General features: G+C 40.1%; 2 protein-coding genes across 4 annotated transcripts in view; both read left to right on the top strand.

Annotated features, from left to right (window-relative positions):
* ppap2d (phosphatidic acid phosphatase type 2D) overlaps positions 1 to 3,307 on the top strand; it is a 16,259-nt gene extending 12,952 nt beyond the window's left edge. Inside the window, exons 5-6 of the mRNA XM_040040534.1 lie at positions 1,380 to 1,556; positions 1,771 to 3,307. Of these exons, the coding sequence (XP_039896468.1) occupies positions 1,380 to 1,556; positions 1,771 to 1,875 (282 nt within the window). The 3' untranslated portion in view covers positions 1,876 to 3,307. The remainder of the gene's footprint in view (positions 1 to 1,379; positions 1,557 to 1,770) is intronic.
* The window catches only part of LOC120738867, a 24,027-nt gene extending 5,835 nt beyond the window's left edge, over positions 1 to 18,192 (top strand). Inside the window, exons 1-15 of one of the 3 annotated variants that reach the window (XM_040040405.1) lie at positions 11,711 to 12,872; positions 13,027 to 13,103; positions 13,296 to 13,405; positions 14,237 to 14,380; positions 14,462 to 14,507; positions 14,623 to 14,685; positions 14,792 to 14,876; positions 14,990 to 15,076; positions 15,480 to 15,545; positions 15,692 to 15,772; positions 15,897 to 15,953; positions 16,046 to 16,099; positions 16,432 to 16,512; positions 16,815 to 16,899; positions 17,000 to 18,192. In XM_040040405.1, coding sequence (XP_039896339.1) covers positions 13,046 to 13,103; positions 13,296 to 13,405; positions 14,237 to 14,380; positions 14,462 to 14,507; positions 14,623 to 14,685; positions 14,792 to 14,876; positions 14,990 to 15,076; positions 15,480 to 15,545; positions 15,692 to 15,772; positions 15,897 to 15,953; positions 16,046 to 16,099; positions 16,432 to 16,512; positions 16,815 to 16,899; positions 17,000 to 17,056 — 1,074 coding nt within the window. In that variant the 5' untranslated portion in view covers positions 11,711 to 12,872; positions 13,027 to 13,045 and the 3' untranslated portion in view covers positions 17,057 to 18,192. Of the gene's footprint in view, positions 1 to 11,659; positions 11,670 to 11,708; positions 13,104 to 13,295; positions 13,406 to 13,969; positions 14,381 to 14,461; positions 14,508 to 14,622; positions 14,686 to 14,791; positions 14,877 to 14,989; positions 15,077 to 15,479; positions 15,546 to 15,691; positions 15,773 to 15,896; positions 15,954 to 16,045; positions 16,100 to 16,431; positions 16,513 to 16,814; positions 16,900 to 16,999 lie in introns of those variants that run through there. The other 2 variants (XM_040040414.1, XM_040040423.1) reach the window with 2 other exon arrangements.

Raw genomic sequence — 18,192 nt, 5'->3', positions numbered from 1 at the left:
TCCAGTATGCTAAATTAGACAAAAACGTCACGTCTTCAAGTCATTGTGAGTACATACAGAGAAGGTCAGGAGAGAAGTTCAACAGTGAGTGTCTACAGCTATCTGTAAAACATGGTGGAGGCTCTGTCATGGTTTGAGGCTGTATTTCAGCCAGTGGCGTTGGGGATCTTGTCAGCATTGATGGAAATATGAATGAAGAAAGTACGTCAGATTTTGACTCACCGCTGAATACTGTTTCTGAAGCATCTGATTGGCAGTCGTTTCATTTTTCAGCGTGACAACGCAGTGCAGTAAAACCATACCTGGATATAAAAATTCACAATGGAACACTGTCAGTCATAGACTGACCTCACAAGAGCAAAACAAAAAAAAAAAAATAAGAGGACAGAACAAAAGGCAGCCAGCAGCTACAGAAGAGCTTTGAATATCCTTGAAGATGCCTGGAGAACTATTCTTGAAGACTACTTAAAGAAATTACAGGGAAGCTTGCCCAAGAGAGTTCAGGCTATGTTCAAAAATAATAAAGAAAATATCAATTTATCTTTCAACAAATCACTATGTCCATTTCTTCTTTACCTAGCAAAAGATAAAGAAATGAGGGGTGGCTCATAATTACTGCACAGTTTTCTTTACAAGTCCACAGCAAAATGTTCCTTTTTGAACAAAAAGAGAAAGAAAGGGATGAATATTGTGGGACTGACTGAGAGGAATGAAAGGGTAGCAAACTGAAAGGAAGAAGTGGCGTGACTAAAACAAAAACCTAGTGTTTTTTTTTTTCTCCACACAAGCACGCACACACAGAAGTTGCTGCTTACAAATTATTTGACAGAGCTTAGACAACCTAGTGAGAATGTGTCAGACTTGCAGCTACACGCCACCATGACCTTGCCAGCTACTTGTGTGTACAGCAGGAATAGTGACACCTGTTCTCGGTTAAGATAGGAAAAGGAGAGACAGCGAGGATCGGCTTGCCAGCAGTAATGTAGACCACATGCTCCCCAGCGGCTGTTTGACTCAGACATACCTCCAGCCACCTCATAAAGCGAGCCCTGCATCTGCATTCAGCTCGACCTGTGACCCCATTTTCACGCACACAAACAGGACCTCTGTACTGTAGCGCTGATGCACGGGATGAGGATGAACAAAAGCAGGAAGTTGGGTTTAAAAAGTGCTAATGAAACCATGCCAAACTTCTCTTCCCCCCCTCTGGGCAGCAGATTAAATGGATGTTCATGTTCCACTTAGTTTATAGAACTTCAGTCATTAGACATAACCATAAATTTATGTTTGTGGGGGCATACATTAGCACATAAGTGCCCATAGCCATATATTCACTTAGTAGTGAAAATAATAATGGTATTTATCTTCTTTTTTTGCAGTTCTACCTGCAGGCACGGCTGTCGTGGCGAGGAGCTCGGCTATTGCGCCCACTTATACAGTTCTTCTTAGTAATGATCGCTGTCTACACCGGATTGAGCCGCATCTCAGACTACCGTCACCATCCCACTGACGTCCTCACAGGCTTTATTCAAGGAGGGCTCACCGCATACTGGGTGGTATGTTAAAATTCACTGTTGTCTAAATAGCCTGAATACCAGTTATCCTTTTCCTCGCAGGGTTTGTTTCTCGCTGCTTTCTGCTGACTGTGTTAGCTCAAACACTATGCTTTCTCCCTCAATTTCCACTCTCTGTTTATAAACAGTGAGTGATTGACAGCATGTGTGGTCTGCGTGTCTTTCCTGACATTTGTTTTTTTGTCTGTGCCTGCAGGCCTTCTATATCTCCACCATGTTTAAGCCCTGCACCCGCCCAGACGGGTCTCCCACTAGCTTGTCCCTGGAGAGTCCACTGTCCAGCCAGCAAACTGTCTGTTAGCAGGTGCATGCAATCATTTCAGGAATCGGAGGATCAGAGAAGTGAACTGCAGAAAAACAGGGAGAGCAGTAGATAGCACAGGTGAGGAGCACAAAGAACTGAGGAACTAGTTTAGAAGAAAGGATATCATTCTAAGAAAATATTGAGAGTACAATCTAACCTGCTTATACTTTTGGTATATTGATATACACGCAAACATACAGTCATCTAACACATATAGACATAAGATAAATGCAACAAGACTACAAGTCAAACCCGTCCAGTGGAACAAACTTTGTGGTAATATTAGAAATATTTTTTTATATATGAAAAAAGATTAAAAGTGTTTATTTTTCAAGATAAGTTGTAGAAGCTGCTAAAGTTGAAAGCTAGTTTGTTTTCTTCTGGTATGGAGGGCTTTGGCAAGTGCGTTTGCTTAGCTTTCAAAGCCGAGCCAGTCACCCTTTGGTCACGGGTTAGAGATGAGAAAATACCAGCCTCGGTTTTTGGTTTTTGATTCCTTGCTCAGCTTGGAAAACATGAGCCAGCAGCTGTTAACTGAGACCATTGGACCTCAGATGTAAAGACAGCTCTGTGCAAAGTGACGGAACAAGCACAGGCTTCCTAACGATCTTTGCCTTCAGTCGCACGACGTGCCACTAACCTAAAAAGTCGACCCTACACCACTGTGACTACATGATAAAACACATGTAAGCAAAGGACAACAATGTTTGAGCTGTGATAGAATGCCATCTTTCTCTTTTGAGTAACCAAGTCAGTGACTGGGAGCAATCTGACCAGGTAATTTCTCTTCCCATTCACTGCCACTTTCCTGCTACTAACCACTTTGACTGTGTCTCAGAGGTGGAGGTTTTGACTGAATTTTGTAACCTCTGACCTTTTGTCCCTGGACTCCAAACTCTTGAGCTGCACCTTGGTTTATGCCACTCAGACAGGAGCCGTGCAGCCGCGATCCCAGCGGTCCTCATGTGCGTCTTTATTAATAGCACTTGAACATAGTCCCTCTAATTATAATCAATATTATATATTTTATCACAAGTTTGAATAATCAGTGTTTATTTTTGTTAATGTCTGACTCATACACTATATTCTTTTCATGAAAAGATAATTATTCAAACTGAATGTAAATAGCAATTTCATTTTATAAACCACAGAACCACAGAATTTCAAGTATTAGTTCAAGTTTTGGACCGTTTTTACATGTTTATGTAAGTGTTTGTATTTACGTTTTTGTCGATCGGGTACAGAGAGTTGCTCTTGTACCTGTTGTAACTACTAGACTGAGCCACAGATGTTATCAGAAAGCTATATATATTTTTGTGTTCCCAGATATTTTTGTTTGTTTGATTTGTCTGTGAATGCCACAGCGGCAGAAATAACCACTGTACTCAAAAGAAAACCAAACCATTAAACCATCGAATGTTGAATGTTTCAAAGTTCTTCTGTCTTTTTTTTAATGTTTAGCTTCGGCAGACTGAAAAGTGCCTAGCACACCTACACATACTGAATGTCAATGTTTCAGTGTTTTTTTTTTTTTTTTTTTTTTTTTTGTTTTTTTAAAAAGCCATTTAGCCTTTTCCTCATACGGGCATTCATTATTTACGCGGGGGATACCAAACATGGTGTGGAGGTGAGGAAATCTTGAGCTAAAATAAAACAAACATTTAACAGATAAAGTGATTTAACCATGTGGGGTTTTGAAGCTTCCACTCTAGTGCCCTCGTAGTTTCCTTCATCTCTCTCTCCTCCTTCACACCCTTCCTCGATCTGCCCCTTCTCTGCACTCGGTCCTTTTCAAGTGCAGTGGAGCATGATGGGCTGTTTCAGGGGGTCATGCTACCATGGAGATGCTTAGCCAGATACAGGTCGGGGCGTCTGAGGCATTTTCTTTGATTTCTTTTTTTCTCTCTCTCTCTCTCACACACACACACACACACACACACACACACACACACACACACACACACACACACACACACACACACACACACACACACACTCTCTCTCGCTCTTTCTCCAATGTACTTCGAGGCTTAGGGAGGGAAAAAAGCAGCTCAGATGAGACAGAGAGGGCAAAAGAGAGAGAGAGAAGAAGCGAGAGCTTCAGTAATGGCTGTGTGCATAACGATAAGGTAAGGGGACGAGCAGGGAAAGTGGTCCAGTAATGAGGGGGAAGCGTAACGGAGCAGTTGGCAGAACAGATGGGCTGGTAGATTGGGGAGAGTAAGGGTAATGGTTGTGGGCATCAGGGTGGGAACAAATGTGATCCTGTTTTTCAGGCCTGTTTTGTTTTATAGGACTGTAACTGAGAAGCCTCGTTTTATTCCTGAGCAATACATATATGGCTGTGGTAGTGTGACAGCTCCTTGTCTGTCTGCCTCACTACTTGTTATTGTCTAACGTTTAGGTGTGTGTGACCGAGCTGAGCTTACACGCCCTGTCAAACATGACATCTCGTTTACACTGTTACTGGCCTGCTCCTCGGTAACCCTTCAGCCCTAATGGAAATGAATGGGAGTCAACAAGCAGAGGCAGACTCCTCTCTGTGTTCACATTACTGAGGTCCGGTCAGAAGGGCCTCGCTATTTGCACTGCCGCAATTGTGCACACAGTAGGTCAGCACTGTTCATTTCGACTGGCCGTGGTATTTGTACTGTTATCTCAACAGGTGAAAGCCATTATTGTCCACACGCTTGACTGTGAAAGAAAATTAAAACCACTTTTTCCTTCTTCCTCATACTTAACTTTGGGCAATTCCTTGATAAGATTATGATTTTGTGAAATTGGACGGGAGCAAAAATGGCAGTGCGGATGGCGGTGCTGATTCTCAGCAACACAGAGATAAGCGTGCTGTGGAAGGCACGTAGCTCACCTGCGTATCTCTTTGTGTGAGAGGAATAGAGTACACGTGGGAGTAAAGTTATCATATTTGGTTTTTTTCTGACAACGATAACATCGTCAAGAAATTTGTAGATTATCCAAATTCTATGGGCCCATATTTGAAGTGATGAAATAGCCCTTGGCGCCTAATGGAGATACGAAATATCTCTTTTCACAGAACTAATGTAACCTGTCTTTGTTTACTACAAAGTAAAAGCTGCTTAGGACTGAAAATTGACTTAACTGTTTGTAAGGAGGAAAAGAAATTTCCTTGCATATGAGTTTTCGTTAAGTATTTACCATACGTCTCCGAGGCATTACCGACTTAGTCTCTGGAACTCCGCTGGCCTCTTATCCAGCTGTAGTCCAATTCTTAATAGAATTAAAAAGGATTAATGGGCTCTTTAGTGTGCTTGAGTTCAGGCCTGCTCCCCCCAGCCTCGCTGCTATGCGCATTTTTAAATCTCCTATAGTAATGACAGTGAGTGAATGCACAAGCTGTAGCCATTAGGCACATCGTGTCCTGATGTGAGTTTATGAAAAACATTACTTTGCCTGTTCCCACTTAGATAAATTGTCTTGCTTCTCCTCTCTTCTCCCTCTCTCTCTCTGTGCTCCTCAGGGATTAAGATGTGCCCAGCCACGTTGACTCACTGAGTGAGCTAAGAAATCAACACTTAAACTGATCCACAAAGTACTAATGAGGACCTACAGGTGGACAGCTGGGTGCAATCACTCCCAAATGGGAAAACCTATGTTAGTGTGCATTCCCTTTGATGCATGAAAGCAAAATGCATACCTTATTTATCAGTCGGGCACATATGTACACATAGATAGGGCATGGAATATCTGACGAGATCAGCGTAATCGTGGCGGCTGATGAAGATAGCACCCCTTGTCACATCCTGGCACTGTTATGCACCTAACTATACAGCACTGGAGCTCAGATTCACTATTTTTTTGAAGCTTATATGAACTGGTAACCACACATGGAGACTTTTATAAAGGGCTCTATTAAAAGAGAGTCAAAAAACAAGCTCCTGCCTACTGAGACCCTTTTTTCCTGTTAGCTTTGTTAAATAATAAATGAACACGGGATTCCTCATACGTATATTTGTTCAAAAGCAGCAATGTGGTCTCTGCATTATTATACGCATAGCTTATAACTTGCCCTTAAGCCACTATTTACCATTTTAAAGGTCATATTATTGTCTTCGCAAAAGCAAGGAAGAGTTAAAAGAGCACAACACATCGGAAAGGCCACCCATCGTAATGTGTGTCGAGTTCATTTTAGTGTTAAGCTTAGGATGCCCTTGGTTACCTGGAGCTTCTCTCTTTTCTGAGGTGGAGGAGTTTTCAGCCAGGGATCTACTTGTTTCTCATTATCTGTGTCATCTATAAAACAAACCTAAAGTACATGCCCATTCTAGATGGATAAATCTGACATTTAAAAATCTAGCTCACAGTCATAACAAGCCGGGTGGACTTTGACAAAACATTCTCCAATAAAACAAACTTATCTAACAGGGTCGAGACAAGACCTGTTGTCAATAGAGATAGCCAACCGTTTTGTCTTGCAGCCTGAAGAATGAGGGATGCTAAGTGAGTGTGTGTGTGTGCGTGTGGATGAGTGTTTGGTTCCTGAAGACAGACTGGAATGTAAAAACAACATCTCTCGTCTAAAAACAATAGTCGAGACTTGTGAGGTGTCAGTGACGACGACCGCAGCAGAGAGGTGGGAAGGTGGGAGGAGGATCCTGGGTTTCAAGGTCAACACGCTCAGCCTCCTGCAGCACGCACATTCGCGACTGGCGGTAATATGATGGTGACATAACACTCAGTCTTTGCTGGTACGTGCAGTGGAATCATGCAACAGCTCATTTATCAGTTAAGTAACACTGGATGCATATTATACCTCACCACTACAGGTCTAGGGAGCTGGTCTCACATGAGATATCACTTGGTGTGAAGAAAACACGCTGGGGGAATATACATCACGTCAGTGCCTTCATTTATGCAATAATATCTCTGTATGAGTTCGGTTTGTTTACACATACACACATTGGCTTGTTTTTAAAAGCTCATTTAGGCCATGACTCACTCCTTGCCTTACACATGCTATCATAATCCACCATAGACTCCTTACACCTTCTACTTTACTTAATATGGCTTCTGTGAAGAACATTGTTAAACTATCTCATACGAGAGGATTACTATGTGTCAGTGCAGGATTAAACAGTAAAGAGAAAGAATTACACTATTTGTGAAGCAGTGTAGTGTGGACAGTATGAGTGAAAATTAAAAGCCTGAGGTGCTGAGGTCACGCAGCTCTGCAGTACCTCAGGGAGCAAATGAAAGGCACTCGCTGGTGCTCAGGAAACTGCTAAGTACAGTGTAGGCCTCTCTGTCTTCGCGCCCCAGTGTGTATGTGTGTATCCTTTCATCTATTTTATGTGCATGTAAGTATGATGATAGCTTAGTGCCACTAGTTTAATGAGCAAGCACACAGGCAATATTCTTCTAATTCCTAGTTATGACTGAGGTGAGCTTGTGAGTAATTTGTGTGTGTAATACTGATCCACTAGCATCACTTGCCAAGGAAAGCTTGTGTATAATTGGCAGATTGAGGACACTCATTAGAGTACAGTAAGAAGCTGATATTATATTCAGCAACAGCAGTGACTCATTATCATATCTGTCGCATGGTCTTATCTTCTTTTGTAATTTGTGTCTCAAGCATCTCTTGAAATGAAAGCTTTTTCCTCTCCTCCCTCCCCAACACTACCGGACAACAGATGGACTGCACGCACTTTTACGATGAATTGTTTACAGTTATTTCATGTAATTGTCGAACAGTGTCAGTCTGACAGTTACAACTCTGCTCTTTGCCTCTGTCCTATAATTATGTTTCTCCTTCCCCTTGGTTTGGTGGCAGAAGATGACAGCGGTGGAAAAGCCAGGAGAAAAAACCTCCTTCTGGAAAATGAGGACTGATGGCAGTGACAGGCAGATGATCCCAGGCCAGGAATCACAGAGGCATCTACCTGTCTAGACATTGAACAGCTGGCTAGAAGTGGCACGTTGAAAAATGTTAAAAATGTAATGTGGTTACACTTAACTTGTTGAAGGTGTGAATCACCTGCTTTCATGGACTTCACTGAACTGAGTGCTATTCAAACACCATAAAACTTAAGAGTGAAAACTGGCTTTTTTTCCCCACCATAAATATTTGACATGTAGAGGAGAAAATTCAAAGGTGAACTAATAACACAAATGGCAGCACCACTCAATCTGAATATCCCGGTAAGGTACCAGAGCCCTGGAAGTAAGGCATCTAAATGACACGTATCCATTGTTAATGTTAATGTGGGCTTTTTAAGCTGCTACGTGTCAAAGTAGCTGCTGTGAAAATGGCCAAGTGGCACACTGGTTTTAATGAGAAACTTTAAATGGTTTAAAATGTGCCTTCTATGTAGTGCTCTGCTGTACTACTCTCCATTCTCTCTCCAGTTTTTCAGGTGAGTGCCTCGCTGATCCGCAGCACAGCCAAACACAAGGCTTTGCTTATTTAACAATAAGGATCAGCCAAGTGTGAACAGCTACACAAGAGCTGGCCTAACCAAACATGACACTGATAGACATACGGACTTAACTGACATTTTAAAGCAAACCAGCAGCCCCCTGTTTACAAATCCCCGACCCCAGATACTCCATTCACAGTGTGTCCAAGAAAGGCTGGATACTGTTGTGAATCACAGGGAACAGTACAGAGAGCAGCTTCTAAACAAAATTAACCGAATGGGTAATTTGATGTGAATTTCTTGCATACTTTCTCAGGAGTCCACTTAATGTGCAGTGCATGCCAGTGCTTGTAAATGTGCGTGTGCGTCTCAGAACAAATGGTAGTGTTTGTGAAATGTGTTGTACTATGTGCATGTACGGATGCTGTGTGTGACGTTGTGTGTGTGTGTGTGTGTGAGAGAGAGAGGCTACAGAAACGACAGAGGGCAGGATATAAAAATCCTGATTGTTTCTGAGGGATTATCCTTCACAATGCACAGCTTTATCAGAAAGCCTCGATTGCTGTAACAAGACACGCTTGCCCTGGGTTTGCCCAGCCAAATACTAAGAATCCTGAGTTACCCCAGCAGCGAATCACAAGGGGGGGAAATGAAGAGCGCAGAAAAAAGAAACACAGGGGGAGAAGGAGAGCAAAGAGTCGACACTAGATCGAGTGAATGGAGTGAGAGGGAAAGCGGAGAAGAATACACAGAGTAAGGATGGGAGAGAAGTACGCAGAGAAAAGCAGGAGTTGAACAACTTCAACTGGAGGCCATGCCTCAAACAGGGGTTTGTTTTCTGACAGCGATCCCTCTCAGGAGATTTGGCTGGAAAACATATTGCAGTTATAGAGCCTGTCCAAGTTGCGCAACATGTGCTTCAGCACCATGTGAACAAAAGCTGCTGTGCATCATAGCATGCTGTGCTGCGACTGTTTTGCGTGGCATAGCCTAACGCAGGTCCACTAAGCTTTTGTATTAGAATACTGATAGGCCCTCAGGCTGAGATTTAAATGTAAGCAAACATCTGCCAGATATATGAGATTTGGCAGTGTGGAGGAGAGGTGCTTTTTATTGGATCATTTTATTTGCTTCCTTTTATAAGACTTTCTCAGTAGGATCAGGTTGCTGTGCCTGATCTTACCAAACTCTGCAAAGGGGAGTTGTGGTTTTGGCTGACTGTGGAAGGGGCTTTAATATGCGCACATTGTAGAAAGTGGGTTTGGGTGTGCAGAACGTTGTGTGAGGCCGTGTGATTAAGCGTAGTCATATATTCCAGTGACAGCTTCATTCCTTTCACATGTGAAGAATATTTGTTTAGATTTGCAAATTTACTTTAGATAATTGTTCATTTGTTGGTTTTTGAAGTGCCATTATGTAACCTCGTTGCATGCTTGTGTATTACAGAGCACAGTGATACATAACTACACTGTAAATAACGAGATGGATGTCATATTTGTGCACATATTTCTCTGTAGGGGAGTATGTGTTGATGTTGAGGTGTTTGGTGTGCTGGCAATGTGCTGGCAGTGTGCAGATTTCCTTCTGTGATATCAAACCTGTCCCAGTGGGGGTTTCAGGCTTCACACTGAGCCAAATGGACAGACTAAAGTTTTGCAGCAATCCCAGCGCAACATGCTAGTTCTCCAAACTTTGCTCTCCCTTGGTCTTGCACTGAGAATAAGAGATGATACTTTTTGCCATTTTATGTGAATACACCCCTGCTGACTCTTTGCTTTCCCCTTTAAACCCAGGAAAATGGAAAATGCCATGTAGATGTCTGTGATCTTAAACTATGATTGGCTAATATAACTAGTAAGATTGCGAACATGATACTGTTGTCTTAAAAGCAGTTACTCTTAGTCTATATAGTATATACTGTTTCGGTTTACCGTGGGGGTATTTTAAAACCGTTGTGGAGCTATGCAAACACAAGTGGGGTACTGAGCAGCCAGCGCTATTGTTTCAGACCTACTCAGGATTCTTGGGATGTCGCTTTGCCTCAGCTTTGACTCCACAATTCACACACCCCATAGTGTGCTCAGATTTTTGTTTTAACCCGAGGTCTAGAATAATAAACTGCATTTTAATTAGGCTGATTTGCACCTTTTCTTTTGCTCTTGAAAACAGTCTGCTAAAAAGAGGCAAAACAGAGCTACCCTTAACAGAAGAGATGGTATTTAGTTTATGCAGCAAGATGAAAGCTGTTTATCTCTCATCACGGCTTTTATGAACGGAGCAAGAAGGGAAAAGTTCAGACGGGCAGTCAGATGACTCAAGCAGCAGTACTGTAATCACTGATTCACACTAAAAATCCCATTTTAACTGTCTGGAATCTATTCAGTGAGATGTCAGACCTAGATGCATGATGTTTGTAAGAGCAAACCCATGTCATATGGCCATGTTTGTAGCTTTGTGTGCGTTTGCAGGCTGTCCTGCGTCATCTCTGCTCTGCTGTGTTTATGCAGAGGCTCCATGGATATAGAGGGACAGCAGAATATCCAACCCCTCCCACTGTCACTTGATATTTACGGGAAATGGATCAGATGATTGGACAAGTTCGCTTCTACACATTTCCCCCCAAAGGGAGCTGAGCCAAGTTCATTTACTCTTTCATTCATGCCCGCTATGATGCTGTCATCTTTATTCATTAAGGATGTAGTCAAGAGGTGATGAAGAGTGATGCAGAGTTAAGCTAGTTAGTTACGCCAAACTGGCTAATAAGCAAATTTCTTCATCTTCACTGTCACTTTAGATTTTTCCACACTGAAGCCAATGTCATAATTATGTTTAAGGTGAAAACTCCACAGTGCTTTTGAAATTTGCTAGAATATGCTGGCGAATTATTGCCGTGTAATAAACGGAGCAGGGTGAAAGAGAGGTTAGGAGATGGTAGAAGGTGACAGATCTGGAGGGAGAGAAAGAGAGAGGGGCCCGTATCGAGTGACACAGAATATAGTCTGTGTTTTCTCGGTGGACCAGAGAAGATGCAGTGCAAATGAAGCATGCTGCACCATGGCGGCCTCTGCTTTATCTTTGCACCGTGTCTCTGTGTGTTTGCATGAAAGTGAAATGACAGGGGCCTTATTGAGGCCTCTGTTGTCTCATGGTTCCAATATGTTGGGAGGACTCCATCCACTAACAATTTCCAAAGATTCCACTAGGATAACTTTAGCCACGAATTTTTCAAATGTATCTGTTTGTATGGTAAAAGCATCCTGCTAAAATACAGAACTCATACTGACTTATAACATGTAAGCAATTATGTTTGATGTCTTATGTTTTTCAGCTTTGTTTATAATGAAAGTAACCCTCTGTGGTGATTTCATGTCACTTCACGACAGGCTGTTCAGTGTGTCTGACCCACATGGCTAGGGCCTCCCCTTGTGTTTAGTGTGCAAAACTACAAATGAGAAGGGCACTCAGAGAGTGCATCTTCCACTGAGACTATATATTTCACAGTTTCAAAGAAAGTGATCTGCAACATAAATTGCAAGGTTCTTTTTTTAACCACACACAACCTTTTCACCAAGTAATGCAATTTGCCTTGCTGGTCTGTTTTTGTTTTGTTTAGATTTTTGTTTTTCAGCCCAGGGTCTCAGGTCACTTCTGGGCTGGAATAAGTTCCAATATGGTCCCAAAGAGATCAAATTTCAAGCTGGGATATTATGTCCTTCTATTTACTGAATGCTACCACTTTCACCAATGAATAATGACTCAGATACTACAGATACTTTAGGTTAGTAAGAGCTAAAAAGTTTCAAAAATAACCATACGTACATTAAAAAAACACTTTAACACCTTTAGCTGAACTATAAGTTGTTTGACTTTACACTCAGACACAGAAGAAGACCCTTAGACCCCTCAATCACTGCATATATTTAGAAACACTGGTTTTTTTTTTAAATCTCAATACCATGACCATGAGCACTTTCTTATTTTGGGGTCACTGTTGCTTTCATGTTCCACATCTTGTCTAGTTCTCTCTCAGCCCTTGGTATTTCCCTAGCTCCTTTTGTTCCTCCTTTTTGATGTTGCTATCTCTGGTCTGGCTACATATATCATTACGGCCTGTAGAGGTTGTTCCTATGCTGCCATGATTGGCGTGTCTGTGCTGTCTTTCAGTTCAGCTTTCTCGTGCCATTCGTAGGATTTCTCGAATGGTGATGCAATACAGGGGCCTGTCCACCCATGATGGTTCCACTTCCTGTTCCTTATTTTTCAGGTTTCTGCTGTTTGAGGTATTCACTAAACGCATGATCAGTTGTGGCCATCTTCCTGTAACACTCACAGATCTTTGTTGTTTCATCCTGGATAATGGTTCTGACACTCACTAGTCCTCGGCGACCTTACTTCCGCTTTGCATGCCGTCTCAGAGAAGGAGCTTCCTTGTCTTGAAGTCAGTGGGGACAGATTCTTGGTAAATCTCGCACTTGATGGCAACTTGTACTGTGGTTTAAAGTTGGCCTACAGTCTTGTTCGAAGTGTAAAAGTGGACGACGGGTCGATTAGAACTTCCTTTTTTTACACAAAGCGATCGAGAAGATTTTTTTGAAGGTACGTGTCTAATATACAAAAAGCCCCGTCTGGCCTTTATAAATTTTTGTGTGTATTTTAAGGCGCCGCCAGCGATTAACTCTAAAAATAGTTGTCCTTGGTTAAATTTCGATTTTGAGCTTTCAAATTTCCTTGTACGAACTTCCTGCTTTAGGTTCGGTTGTCTTCGAAAAATGCTTACTAGAAGCTGCCTGATTTTCCCAATTCTATTCTTCACCGGGAAATCATTAGGTAAGTGATGCAGCATTGTAAATACGTATTTCTTTATAACCAATATCTTATTTTCACTCTTTTTTTCTTCTCGCAACATCTGCGTCATCGTTTCCTGGTTCTTTACTTAATGTTTCCGTTTGCTTTTCATTTTCTTCTTGCTTAACTTTAAAATACAATTAACTTTACGGTTCCCTAATTACTGTCTCGCAGCATGTCATCAGATAAATGCTTCTTGTGCCGACATTAAAACCCTCGGTGGATTCACGTTCAAACATGGATCACTTCCCGAGGGAAGTAAGATTTATGTCTACGACAACGGGGTAGGTTGGCCTCTTTCAGACTTTAAGTGAAAGCACTTTAGGCTTCTCCCTTTTACACCACAACAGGTAGATCTATTTGATTTGCCGAGCCCCCAAGCTTGCGAAGTGAATGTGTAAACCACTACTTTACGTACAAAGGCAGCGAAACTTTCATCAGAGGGGGCAAAAGTAGATATTATTTGGTTTTGTAGAAATACACAGATCTGTGTTAAATACGTAATATAAGTGTCAAATGTACTCATAGTAAGAAAATAAAACGCAGGTCTTTGAATAATAAATAAATACATAAATAAATAAATATTAGTACATGTGAATGCAGACTTTTTTTCTTTTTATTTTGCCTCCATACATAAACAGAACAGTGACTATAGTCGGGGATTACAGTGGGATTCGGGAGATGGGGGAACCCTAAAATCGCTTGTAGTGGCGCAGTGAGGAGAAAAGAATCACAACATTTCTAATTTAAGGTCCAGTAGATTTATAAATGATGCATAAATTGCATATATTTCTTCCCCAAATCCCTGTGTGATAGCTACACCAATATGATTGTCTTTTTCCCATCAGACTGGGAAAATTTCCCTCAAATGTGTTACGCGTAAAGTAACAAGCCTGTTTTGAAAATGTTTGGAGTGGACAGTACAGATGTTTGTGTTAAAATGTAATGAGTAAAAGTAAAAAGGGGTCAGAAAAATGAATACACAAAGTATACTTGAAAATTGTAACAGTATAATATAAGTAATAAGTATTTTGTACTTTGTTACTTTGTTACAAAGTATTTGTACTTTGTTACTTTCCACCTTTGACGTTTATTTCTTTTTCTTTTCCCAACAGACAAGTATTGGCCATGCTGAACTGCAGAATCCACCCTTCATTAGGTTGTCATCTGAAGTTGTACACATGGACAACAACTCAGTGACGACAGTGAAGTGCAGAGACATCACAATTCAAAGCATAGTTCCTGATGGATTGAGGAAGGTACTTGTATGAATTAAATCAGAGAAAGTCCTGTTTAGGGGTAAATCTAAAATGTTAACTCGTTCCTCTGTTTCTTTTTAGGGAAAGCCTTTTGTCCAAGAACACTGCACCCATTTCAAAATTATCGGTAAGGCAACCTATTTTTATACTAGAATACATTAATAAATGTTTTCAAATTTAAAAAAAATATGCCTCATGTTTACATAATATACTGCACAAATCAATCATCTCCTTTTCTTAAGCTGATGTCACAGCTCCAATTAAGACCGATCCCAACGAGTCACAGGCGTTGCCGACCCTCATCTGTGAGTGGATCCCGTGTGCTCATTTTATTGCTTTATTGCATAGCTGTTGTTAGTACTATAAATGGATGTGAATGAATTATAACTCAAGTGTTTTGTGTTAATACAGGTTACATTTTACCAGCCATTCTAGGGATAATCATAATCATAATTGGGATTGGTCTTCTTCTCCACAACTGGAAAGCACATCTGGAGTGAGTTCTATGGCCTTGGCCTGAAAAAATCAAATTATTATTGCCATGTTACAGATTAACTTATATAATGTTTTGCAAAGATTAATAACTTTTTTATGCTTCTTTTTGTTCAGGCAGCAGCACAGTGAAGCCAGTGTTTCTGGGTTTATAATGTACCTACTGACTTGCCTCCAAAAGACAGGAGAGGGACAAGAAACTAGGTCTGTCTTACTTTTAACATACTGCATGTTTCAGCTTACCTGCTTACCAGAAAGTATGTGAATGTATTTGTGTTACAGGTAGTTAAATCCCCTTCAGTGCCTCCAACTTAACATATAAAAATGAATGAATATTAAAAGTTAAAAAGGGCCACATCATTGACAATAATCATTGTACTTTGTTTAACACTTAATGTTAAATAAACTCATTTAAACTGGATGCCCGTTGATGTCACCGGTGTTAATTTAGAAAATGCTTCTTTTAAGACCCGATGAAGGAAGTGACGTTTTACCACAGCTTGGTGACAATGAATTTCTATCAGGCTCTAATTATTGCTTCTGTTTTGTATTTTTATTGTTCTTGGATACTTTGTTATGTATTCTTTGCCATTCTTCTCTTCTGCAGAGCTCCCCCTGGACAGCGTATAGATAATGAGCAAGGCACTGCACTTGAATGTGTAGTTGTTCAAAGGTTAGCCTGTCACTTTAGCATTAAAACTTTATCCACTATAACCTTCTTTTTAATCTTTCAGTCCAGACACTGTCTGTGTCTGTGCTTTCTTATAACAATGTGAAGTCTAGACTCTAATGTGCTAAAAGCTACCTTTGTCTGCATAGCACTGAGGCTGATGTCAATACTCCTCAATCCCCCAGCGTGGACCGCAACTTGAGCACAGAGAGAATTCAGCTAACTAAAAAGTGAGAATGAGAATTGGGTTTTGTTTTTTTGTTATTGTGCCTAGAGCCTATTTTGTTCTTGAGGTTTATGTCTAGTAAGTGTTGTTTTTTCTTGTGGCATCCTTATCTATTATTTGTTTTGCAGTGGAGACATCAGTACCCACAATGTTAGCAGAATCTCTCATCACCGCTCTATGAACAGGTACACTTTTGTCTCTGGTTGGGTGCAAGTTTCTATCATATTTTTATGTTTCCCTTCAGTGTGTACTATTACATAACCCCTATCTCCTTCAGGAACTTCAAGAAAGAACCAGGAGGGGTGAATAGCGACAAAGGACAAAACATTAGGTAAGTCTGTGATGATTTAAATCAAAGCAGAACACATTTTTGTTTCTTGTTTTAGATCTTAAGAGATTGTAATAGCTTCGGTTCAGGCTGTTTGCATGTTATGATGATCAAAGGTGTTAGTAACATACAAAAATAATAACCAGCATACATTTAAACTGCATGCCATCATGCGTTTATAAAACGATGTAACCAACGGCAATAAAGATGAAAAAACAGACAGTTTTGCAACATTTATGCGTACACATGCACCACTTTATAGAGAATTGAGTAGCTTACCCTGAGGGTTTATCACGCCCATTTGATAATGGCTGTGAATGCTTCTTCATCTTCAGCGAACTGGACACTGGAGGTGCTGCTGGTAATCGTGCAGAACATGATGAGACTGAAGGACAACCACTGCTAACCAGTAAACGGTGAGACTTGCTTGCTTGCGCTGCCACTGAGCTCTCACATAGTAACTATGACTGAGAAGAAATCTGTGTGATTTTCCAATTTCCAGTCTCCTTCATACCTTGTTTAATTTGGCCTATTGCTGCTATATGTCCCACTGTCGGGACTAACTTTACTAACAGGTCTCTGCCTACACATCCCAAATGTCAAAAGGCCAGGCTGAACATCAGAGCTTGTCTGACACCCACTCAGAAAGTGAGCTGTGCTGTAACTGGGAAGAGGTTCACGTCTTTATTCCTTCTCTTTCTGTCTCCAACACTTCCAGTTTTGACATGACAGGTGAAGCCGGACCATTGGCGAACAAGGCTGGCTTTGACCGAGACGGAGTCAGCAGGTGCTCAGCTGTACCGGTGAGGAGGAAGATTCCTTTGTACTTTTTTTTTATTATATCCTCTCTTTGTTTTGTTGTTCTTAAGAGAGATTTTTTTTTCTTTTCTTTTTTTGTTGCAGAACACTGACGTGGAGTCACAAGAAATACAAGAAGTAGGAACAGGAAGTAACCAATAGCAACAACAACAATATAATAATAATGATGATAAGAATAGTAATAATAATAATAATAATAATAATAATAATAATAATAATGCATATATTATTTTAATAATAATTATTATAAGACATTGTCACACTATATGTATGTTTGCTTGCATTACCTTTGGGATCAAGTCCAGCATTTTGTTTAAATGATTACTTTCAACCTACAATATTTTTTGCAAAGTACAAACTTGCAATATATTTTTAGCCGAATATTAGTTAAAAATAACTAATATAAATAAATTAAAAAAAAAATATATATATATATATATATATATGATCTCACTGTGTTATGTGATTACATCATATTTAAAAGTATTTAATGTGCATATCTTTTTTCATTTGCATAAACAAATTTAGGCAATAATTCAATACAGCCGATCAGATAATATTCATTAGGGTCGTTCTTTTCTGACGAGCAATAATTATTTGCCAGATAATTGCAGTAACTGGCACAAACTGGTAAAAGTAAAGTAACAATTACATTATGGCTTGATGAATAAAATAGAAGACAGTAGATTAATTTAAAATACTGCACAGTGGGAGATTTCTTACTTGTTATTTTAACAGCTTGACTTGACCAAAGGATGGGTGGACCAAGATGCTAGCAAACATACCACATATACAACAGTGGCACAACACTATGTTAACATTATCTATATAATAAATAAGTAATAACATGATATATAATGGTATAATACAAGTATACTGTTAAAGTGCATATAAATATGTATAACCCCACCAAAAATTAAATGATATTATATTATAAGTGATTATAATTAGTGGCTTTATTATGACAATTATCATAATGCATAGCCTGCTCTGTGTCTTTCTCTATATATATATTCTTTTTTTGAGTTTATATTAGTTAGCTTTCCTTTCCTCTACTATCATTGCATGCATCTATTCCCAAATTCTGAATAATAGCTTATTTTGCATTAGTTAATTCCCTGCACATTTTAATCAGAAATTATAAGTTTCCTCCCTTTTTTGGAAAAACTATTGTCATTTTTGCATAGGTTATTTTAAGTGTGATAATTGCCTTAACATTCATGTAAAAAAAAAAATAATTTCTTGTCCTTCAAGTTTGAAATAAATTCTAACTTGGA

This window comes from Simochromis diagramma, unplaced genomic scaffold, assembly GCF_900408965.1.
Source record: "Simochromis diagramma unplaced genomic scaffold, fSimDia1.1 OVJJ01000321.1, whole genome shotgun sequence".
NCBI lineage: Eukaryota > Metazoa > Chordata > Actinopteri > Cichliformes > Cichlidae > Simochromis > Simochromis diagramma.
This window is presented reverse-complemented; position numbering and strand designations above follow the sequence as displayed.